General features: G+C 41.2%; 1 protein-coding gene across 8 annotated transcripts in view; it reads left to right on the top strand.

Annotated features, from left to right (window-relative positions):
• The window catches only part of LOC125028586 (chitin synthase chs-2-like), a 68353-nt gene extending 58503 nt beyond the window's left edge, over nt 1–9850 (top strand). For 3 of the 8 annotated variants that reach the window (XM_047618038.1, XM_047618031.1, XM_047618033.1), the window contains exons 23-27: nt 434–610; nt 5288–5452; nt 5759–6014; nt 6274–6407; nt 8693–9850. In XM_047618038.1, the coding sequence (XP_047473994.1) occupies nt 434–610; nt 5288–5452; nt 5759–6014; nt 6274–6407; nt 8693–8875 (915 nt within the window). In that variant the 3' untranslated portion in view covers nt 8876–9850. Of the gene's footprint in view, nt 1–433; nt 611–698; nt 876–5287; nt 5453–5758; nt 6015–6273; nt 6408–6690; nt 6736–7650; nt 7756–8692 lie in introns of those variants that run through there. The other 5 variants (XM_047618034.1, XM_047618032.1, XM_047618035.1 and 2 more) reach the window with 4 other exon arrangements.
• Nucleotides 9851–10000: the final 150 nt, after the last annotated feature.

The raw sequence follows: 10000 nt of genomic DNA on the forward strand, positions 1-10000 counted from the left end.
ATACCATTACTCATTATTCTAACGGAGGAACTTATCGCTAGTGAGTAGCAATTGTAGGTCTGAGATTAATGCATAAATTGACCTTAGTTCGCTATAGAACAGAATTTATATAGTCCTTAGGATGGTTGTAGGTAGAATGTGTACATAGAGTTTATGTGTGTGTCAAAGATGTACAGTGTTTGGGGATCAGTTAACAATATGGAAGCCTCGCGGGGAGGCTCTGTCAGGAGTGTGGAAAGCTTGACCCTTCTGTATGGGTTGTGAAGTTCAGTGGTTCTTCTCTGGCTGTCCTCGAGACCTATAGCGAGCACTTGGGCACGGCGCTATCTCTGATCTCTCATCAGTCGTATTAATACAGATCATCCATCAGTGGGGGTTCGGGTGTGCACGTACTAATCCCTGCTCCCTCTTCCACTTCTCTTCCCTTCCTTAGAAAAAAGTGGAAGGTGAATTAAAGGAACTTCGGAATAAGGCAGTCTTCTCATTCAGCATGATGAATGCCATCTTTGTTCTCATTGTCTTCCTGCTCCAACTGAACAAAGATACTATCCACATCGACTGGCCTCTTGGCGTGAAGACAAACATTACCTTCAACGAGCAGACAAGCGAGGTAAGTCACCCCCGGCACCTCGCCAGCCCCGGACGCCGCCTGTGTTAACGCGTGTGTCATGTGTGCGGTGTGTATGTCTCCCTTACAGAAAAAAGTTGAGCAGGAGCTACTCGAGCTGAGGAACAAATCTTTCGTGGCTTTCTTCATGCTCAACGCGCTCTTTGTCCTCATTGTGTTCCTACTCCAGCTGAACAAGGACGAACTCCATATCAACTGGCCTCTTGGCATGAAGGAAAACATCACAGTTAATACTGAAACACAGGAGGTAACTGGGACATTCAACTTCCAGCTTCACCTGCGCCTCCATCACCCACCTCCTGCCTGATGGTTGTGGTGCCAGAGACCTCCATTGCTACACTACTGTTACAGTTTCTACTACCACCTTACTAGTTGTTCTTTAGGGTGCTCCATAAGCCAAGAGCAGAAGTATCTAGCCGACGGGAAATCCTGGTGAAGTTCTTTATTCTCAGACATTCCAGATGTTCTGTTTTGCTGAAATTAATCATTGGAAGACTAGGCATTTAAGCCTGCTGAAGCACATACATTATTTCAAGTAAAGAGCCAGCTGCAGCTATCATCCTATTTTCAAGATCTCAGTAACAACAATACGTTCAGTACACTGTACTGTACTATTCCTGAATGGACCAATTTTTTACATACTATTTGACATCTTAAATTTTTCAAGGTACATGTATTAATATTCTCAGTGTAAGTATAACAAGCATCCCCAATGTCAAGGGGACATGCAGTTAAATTACGGTTCCTTCATAAATTATTCCGAATTTTACATTAATAGTCCAAATTAATAAGCGAAACGGCATTAGGAAATCATTATACAATAAGTCGGTCAAGCTTGTTAGGATATCGAAAAAAATACACTGTTCACTTCCCAGTTTGATCAGGTGTTTCTGTCACTAGACACTTCTGTTACGTTGGCAAGTTCCACTTTGGGTATGGCAGATTAATTGACAATGGCAATTAAGTTCAGCCTTAGGCATTACATAGCCTGTGCAGTTCTTGACCTGGCCTAACACCCTATGACCCAGCATGACATCCTGCGTGACCTAGCATTCTAACACTGACTTGGCATGATGTCTGCCTGACTAAAAACTCTCAGAAAAAAGTCATCACATGTAGTGAGGATAGTTGTATTTCTGCTCTTAAGTGTCATGTGATAAAAAAAAAATATTCTGATAACAAAAGGGGTATTCAGATTTACCCCTGGATGGATGTCTCCCAGTCACATACCCCATGACACTTAATACATAGCAGAAATGCACCTGTAGTTTGAATATATTTATTCACTTTCTTTTGGTTAATGGGAAGATTCCCTCTGAATCTCACTTTGCATATTGTCATAGATTATCATCTTGTCTTCTTATGTGCAGGTTTCAGCATCACTATGATGTGGTGGCAGTTCTATCACTTTATAACTACAAGTGTATTTTGATATCTTTTTTCTGATTCGCTTCTTTGACCCGACTGCACTGAGTGTTCTAGAGGATGACTTTACCCTCTAGCGACTGTATTAATCGTATGACCCTTTTTGACCCCATCAGCTACGCCCTGTGTAGGATACTCTGTTCCATTTACTTGATAACATCCTGTGTATGTGACCCAGTTTGAACTCTCACAGTCGCCAATCTCTGTAGCTACATTTTTACTTTCGACTTCTTTCTAGTCTTAAAGTGCTGCATGAACTGAAAGACATTGTAGTCAACAGTATTACAGTAAAATCCCTAGCTCTGTATCTTGTGTAACTTACCTGAAGTAAGACGTATTTGCTACTGTGGACTTATTTTTAGCTCCTTGGGAAAGTATACAAGGTATTTTTGGCCATGCATTGCGTAGTAGTTGATGTGTAACTTGGTGATGCTTGACAGGGACGTACAATTCTCGCACTGACCAGTGAAGGGTTTTAGAGTATTATGTGCTGTATGCTGCACACGACCGTTTCATATATGACTGCCGAAGTTTGTGACAACACACTGGGGTTTGATCCACTTTCACATGTTGAAATTGCCTTGATTTGTAGTTTGCTGTTTGCTGATTATTAATCTTTATCACAGAAACGGGTAGTATATTTGGAGTAATGATTAACCAGCCTGGGTTCACAACCTACACTTTAATGTCAACTTGGTGGTTAGATTCGTACAAGCCAGCTGGAGAACAGATTTACAGAATGATTTAATACAGAAGCATTCCAATGGCTGGTTGCACATGAATTATGCTTATTGCCCAGATCTTTGCACCAACACAGAAGGTTTTGGAGCTGGCCAAATTATACAGAAAACAACACACACTGACCGACCTGAACATGGTATGACAAGGACAGGAAAGGCAACAAGCTGAAAGTCCCAGAGGTTCAATATAGGGGCCGTACATCTGGCTCGTCTGTAGGGTCGTACAGAGACACCCATAGTCCCCTTCTGCCGTAGAACGAGGAAACACCGAACCCTCCGCCGGGAAGTCTACAGCACATGCAGCAGTAGGGCCTGGAATGGGTGTAGAAACTCAACTCCGAATAGAGCTCAAGTTACAACAATGATTCTGTACTATCTCTCTCTCTCTCTCTCTCTCTCTCTCTCTCTCTCTCTCTCTCTCTCTCTCTCTCTCTCTCTCTCTTTCTCCCTCCCTCCTTCCCTCCCTTTCTATCTCCCACTCTGTCTCCATCTCTGTCTCCCTCTCTCTCTCCCTCTCTCTCTCCCTCTCTCTCCTTCTCTCTCTCCTTCTCTCTCTCGCTCTCTCTCGCTCTTTCTCGCTCTTTCTTGCTCTGTCTCTCTCTCTGTCTCTCTCTCTCTCTCTCTCTCTCTCTCTCTCTCTCTCTCTCTCTCTCTCTCTCTCTCTCTCTCTCTCTCTCTCTCTCTCTCTCTCTCTCACTCTCTCCCTCTCTCTCTCTCGCTCGCTCTCTCTCTCTCTCTCTCTCTCTCTCTCTCTCTCTCTCTCTCTCTCTCTCTCTCTCTCTCTCTCTCTCTCTCTCTCTCTCTCTCTCTCTCTCTCACTTCTGCTCTACTGCTCTACCAATATACCTCTTTATCTCTCTACCCACCTACCACCCTCCTTTCCTTTCCTTCTGCCTCTCCTTTCCCCACCATCTCCCTCTCCCTCTTCCACTTCCACTTCCACTTCCACTTCCACTTCCTTTTCCATTTTCACTCCCCCTCTCCCTCTCCCACTCCCTCTCCCTCTCCCTCTCCCTCTCCCTCTCCCTCTCCCTCTCCCTCTCCCTCTCCCTCTCCTTCTCCCTCTCCCACTCCCTCTCCCTCTCCCTCTCCCTCTCCTTCTCCCTCTCCCTCTCCCTTTCCTTCTCCCTCTCCCTCTCCCTCTCCCTCTCCTTCTCCTTCTCCCTCTCCCTCTCCCTTTCCTTCTCCTTCTCCCTCTCCCTCTCCCTCTCCCCTTCGCCTCCCCTTCGCCTCCCGCTTCTCTCCAACTCCTTCAGCCCGACTCTCACACTGACACCCCCTCCCCTCCCCCTCTTCCCATTTCCCGGAAGACCCCACGATCTGAAGCATCAAACGACACATGGGGGTCCTCCCTCCCCAGCGGCCCCCTGCCCCCACTCAACCCCTTTACCCCACCGCACCCCAACGATTGAACCTTTGTTCCTTAATTCTCAAATTCCTTTCTTTTCAGATGATTATCAATTCGTTATCTATTATTCCCTCCCTCCCTTCCCCACAGTGCATGACAGGTCTTCGTGATGAGTGCATGAACATTTCTATTGATATATATATTTATATTTTTTTTCTTGGGCTGGTTAGGATGTTTAGAAAATGATGAAGAAAAAGTTATTGATAATGATGATATTAATGATGACCATACGAAGAATGATAATAACAGTGATGTTGATTATCTAATGTAAATGATTATGATGCTAGGGAACGTTGTCATTTTGATAAAGTATAATACAATAACACACATTGTTAGAGTTATCATCACTATTATCGTTATTATTATTATTATTATTATTATTGTTATTATTATTATTATTATTCTGTTGTTATTATAATTATTGTTATTGATATTATCATTATTAATAATAATAATATTATTATTATTATTATTATTATTACTATTATTGTTACTTTTATATGATGTCTTTGTTATTATAGTTATTATTGTTATAATTGCTGTAATTTGGTTTATTATTGTTTTTATTATCTTCGGTCATCATTAATATCATCATTATGGTTACTAATCATCATTACTGTTGCAGAATTTATAGTGTTCATAATCCACATCATTTTCTTTTATAATGACCATCAATATGTTCACTATTATCATGATTTTTTTGACTGTGCATGGATAGAAATAGTTAAAAATAATGTTTGGCCTTTGCCTTGCATGGTTGCCAACTTCATTTATCCATTTAACTTGAAAGACTTAAACTTTAAGAAGGAATATAGATTTTAATTAGATAGGAATAAGCTATTAAATTCAAATAGAGTTTGACTGATATGTAAATATTACTGTTATATTTTCATATAGCTGATTATAATATTTTTAATACTATTTTTTTTGGATAAGTATTAATGGGAGTGGGTCTAAGATATATCTGCTGACGTTTATGGCTATTTCAGTATAGACAGGACATTCCCTAAGCCCATGATAATATTAAAGTCTGTAATTGGTCAGTGATTTGCAAAGAGCATACGCTTATCTAGCTCTTGCCTCCAGGTGACCATCACGCAAGAGTACCTGCAGTTGGAACCCATCGGTTTGGTGTTCGTGTTCTTCTTCGCCCTCATTCTGATTATCCAGTTCGTGGCCATGTTGTTCCATCGCTTCGGCACCATCTCGCATATCCTGGCCTCGACGGAGCTCACTTGCTGCAACAAGAAGGTAGGTCGGAGGGGAAGGGGAAGGGGACGGGGCCAAGATAGATGTAAACGAAGGGTTGAGCAGAATAGAATTAGGGTGAATATGAGAATTGAAAGAAGCTGAATGAGAGTTGAAGTTCGATATATTTGAGTAGGTGTTGGGATTAGCTTTTCGATTGAATCAGAAAGAATGACTAAAGTAAAGGAAAGGGAATAATTCTTGTAAATAAAGTAAAAGAGAAGGATTAATAGGCGTCAATGAGTGTCCATCGTCGCCGAAGCCTCAGGTTCTGCCCCACTGACGCTGTCTTTCTCTCCTCCCCGCCAGGCCGAAGACACCACCGAGGATGCCTTCATCCAGAGGAACGCTGTAGACATCGTCAGACAACTGCAGAAGCTGAAGGGCATCGACGGCGACTATGAGAACGAGAGCATGAACGACGGGCAGCTCGGCAGGAGGAGAACCATCCACAACCTCGAACGCCACAGGCAGAAGAAGCAGGCCATCGGCACGCTCGACGTGGCCTTCAAGAAGAGGTTCTTCAGCATCTCAGCGCAGGCTGCGGAAAACGGAAACGACACCGGTGAGGCTCAGCGGAAGTGTGCGTCTTGTGGATAAAACCGTCTCATTTTTAGACGTGCAAAGATAATGGTAGTGTAATTATCTTTTTGCATATTGGGTTTTTCTACCAAGATGTATTTTACATCTTACATTTCAGACCATTCTAAGTATACCTAAAATCATCAGGTTTTGCACCAAACCACGTAGACTTGCCTTTTAGATGCTTTTAAAAGAAATGAAAACGCCTTCAGGAAGGGAAATTAACTCGTCCCCCTCAACAGAAACGCCTGTGCTGGGTGACATCCGCCGACTGAGCATGCGCCGCGAGACCATCAAGGCCTTGGCTGAGCGCAGCGAGACCGTAGTGCAGGAGAGGCGGCAGTCGAAGGCGATGCAGACGCTCGGGGCCAAGAAGGTAAGGCCTGGAAAGCGGACATCATTTACTTTGCTCGATTGAAAGCAACATGAAATATACATTTTTGCGTTTATCTGAGAAGTAGGATGCGTGACTATTTGAGTTCTTTCTTTGTAAAGTTATTCATCTATTCATGCTATATTCACCCATAACCAGTCTCTGTTACATCTCGAAAAATGGATATTGGATAACTATATAACAGTATCATATTGCTCTTAGCACCAAAAGAATAATAATATAAATTGTTCACGGGAAAGCAAAAACAACTTTTTCTTTTATCCAGCGTGCCTCCTTTGCACCAGAAGTCGAAATCTTGAGTTAGAGAAAGGTAAAAAAAAGTATCAGGATTATTTTGGGATAATGTGTTCGTCCGATTTTAAATGTTGGGTTAAAATGTGAAGTGTCGCGAACAATGATTTCTAATTACTGTTCAGAATAGTTGACGTGGTTATAATTCCTTTGCTTATATGTGTATCTTCACAGATGCAGTTTGATTTGTTTTACTGTGTTTTTTTTTCTGTAAAATAACATTTCCTTGTGCCCTTGTGATTTTCCCGGTTCATTTCTGCATTTTGTATATATGTACAATTCTTTTCCTCTTTCTTTTTCTTATTATAGTGAGATACGACATTTTCCCATATTGTTTTTCCTCTTTGCATAATCATATAACATTCACATAAATCAGATTTTATGTGCTGCATGCTATAATATTGCATGATAAGATTGCATGCTTTTGTGCACTTCTACTCACTTCTTTTATTAAATGACTTGATTAAGTTGTCTGTGGCAGATGAACTGCATAAAAAATACCCCTGTGTGGCATAATGACGATTTATAAGCTTTGCTTTTCACTGATCTTGTGTCAGCCGTCACTCTTGCTCGGATAATGCCCTTGCACTTCGCGAAGCTTTTGCTTCCAACTCCTTTCAAAAGCTGAAGCACTGGAGATAATGGCCAAATTAAAAAGTCTTTGAAGAAATCATTTCGAGAATGATGGGCATTCCATCACATACACACACACACGCACGCGCACACACACACACACACACACACACACACACACACACACACACACACACACACACACACACACACACACACACACACACACACACACACCAAAGCCCACTCCCTCCTTCGAAAAAAAAGAAACAAAGAAAAAGAAAAACACGAAACGCGCGCCCCTTCGCCCGCGCCTTGGGAGAAGACCTAACGCCCACGGCCCCCCTGTTCTTCTCTGCAGCCGCGGTCGAGATCTTCCATCACTTCAGACGCGGACAACCAGCGTGTGTTCGCCCCCTTCTCTACTCACCCGTACCCCTCTCATCACCACTTTTAGCTGGTACTTCCCTCTCGCCAGCGGCCGACTCGGCCCTGAGGTCATTCTTACTCGTTCGCTGCCTGAGGCTTTCCCCTTTATGTCCCTTGTTCATTTGCATGTGTCATTAGATATGTGTATAGATTTTTATACTAACTTCTGAACAGTTGAGAAAATCCTACGTGGGGCTAAATGCTACTGGTTATTTTTTGTCTCCTGCCTTGCTATTAGCTCGGATTAGAATGGTGAATAGTGTTTTATATGTACTAACCTGTGACGTAAATGTTTGTTGCTATTACCGTTAAATAATCTTGTAGATACTTAAAAGTAAGATTCAGGTTCGAATCACTTTTTGGTTTTACTACTTTTGCTTGTGTTTAGTGCAAAAATCTGGAATATAATGGCCATGCAAGATATTCAAATCTTTAAAATCCTTCCTTACTGCACAAGGTAGATTTATTAAAATGTATTATAGATGTGGTTATATTGTGCATGTTGATATCTTCCTTATATGAAAGCGGATGTGAATATTAATACTTGTACTTTATGCATGGCTTGCATGTGATAATATTGAAGAAAGTAAGGTAAGAGTATGAAAGGCATGTATATATTTGTGTATTATATTTTGATCTGTATAAATTATTGTAAAATTTACATTCGTTTACATTAAAACCATTGGCATGTATTTTTCACTCTTTCTCAACGTTAACTAACCCATTACACCATGACATCTACTCCAACACTTGCCACTACCGCACTTGACCCTTACACACTGTTCAGCTATTGCACATGCACGCGAAATCCTTTCACTGCCAACATTTTTTTCGGTTGCTAACACTGTGACTTTCCCCTGATCGCATGAACATACCACAGGCTTCACCTTTCTTACAAATACTACCTATTCTTCCACGTTTTCATATCTTCTACCAAGCTTTCCTAACAAAATTATTCCGCGCTATTTCCACAGCCTCGAACAAGGATGTCCATCGCCTCTGAGGTTGACAACCAGAGAGTGTTCGGAGGCAGCGTGAACGAGGCGTACGAGGCCGAGAGCGACCACTACGGCGTGGGGTCTGTCAGGAGCGGCCGCTTCAGGGTAGCGGAGGAAAATGTGAACTTACAACCCATGAACAGCATATACAGCTCCTAAAACTTATATAGTATTCTAGATTTTTTTTCTACTGCTCACGGGCTCTGGACACTGTTGCCAACAATGGAACATTTTTTTTTTTTTTTTATTATTTACTTTTATTATTTTTATTTTATATGAAAAGGGTCACAGACAGCTGTGTCCATTATCTATACTCTTCTTTAAAGTGTCCTAGCTAAGGATGTTTTAATTCTATTAAGAACATATTAGGTGTAACAAATTATAACCATTTATATAGAACTGATGATTCACATGCTCATGCAATGTTAATTTTGATTAAATACTCTTTACTGCTGTCATACGAGCTCAAACCATGACAGACAATAGCATATTCTCTTGAAGGCATTGCTAGTATTCTGTCACAATCGTCATATAAATAGGTATCGTACTTTTTAATCTATATGCCATTGGATCGTTAACCATAGTTGTTGATCCTTTGCAAAATTATATGGGTCTGTGATTACGACATATGTGCCTTATGTGCAATGCTTAAGTAAATCAATTTGGGCGTGTAGGAAATGTGAATGCTACATATTTTGATAAATGTTTTTCCGTTTTTACTATAAGTAAATTTCAGATTTTATGATGAATTATTAAGAGATGGAGTCTAATTTAGTGAGGTTCCACTGTGATGATTTTAAGTCATTATTTCCCGTATATTTTCCGCTTTGAATTGTTATACAAAAAAATATGGAGAAAAAATAAAAATTATGAGTGAAGAGTCTCCCCCGTAAGACTCTGCTTGCATTCCCTTGTATGTGAATTACCTGCTTTCTGTTACAGTCTTCTTTATTTTGCTCTATTATCTGTGATTTTGCTTCTTTAGTATTACATGGTGTTCATCTTCTAGGCTATGTAACTGCCTCTTTTACAAAATCATCCTCTCGGATTCTGCCTGGGGCCGCGGCCGCCTGGCACACTGATGTAAATGTAATGATGTATCATACTGTATAAACAATAAATATTTACTGTTTATCGGCGTATTTATGTTGACCTTAGAGGGTGAAAGAATGTGGTTTGATCGGTTCGATTCCACAATGGTACAATGACAGACTGGGAATCGTACTTTTACAACTGACAGTCTCTGAAGGCGCTAAGTTCCACATTATCGGAACAAGATGTGAA

The sequence above is a fragment of the Penaeus chinensis genome, chromosome 9 (genome assembly GCF_019202785.1).
Source record: "Penaeus chinensis breed Huanghai No. 1 chromosome 9, ASM1920278v2, whole genome shotgun sequence".
Taxonomy (NCBI): domain Eukaryota; kingdom Metazoa; phylum Arthropoda; class Malacostraca; order Decapoda; family Penaeidae; genus Penaeus; species Penaeus chinensis.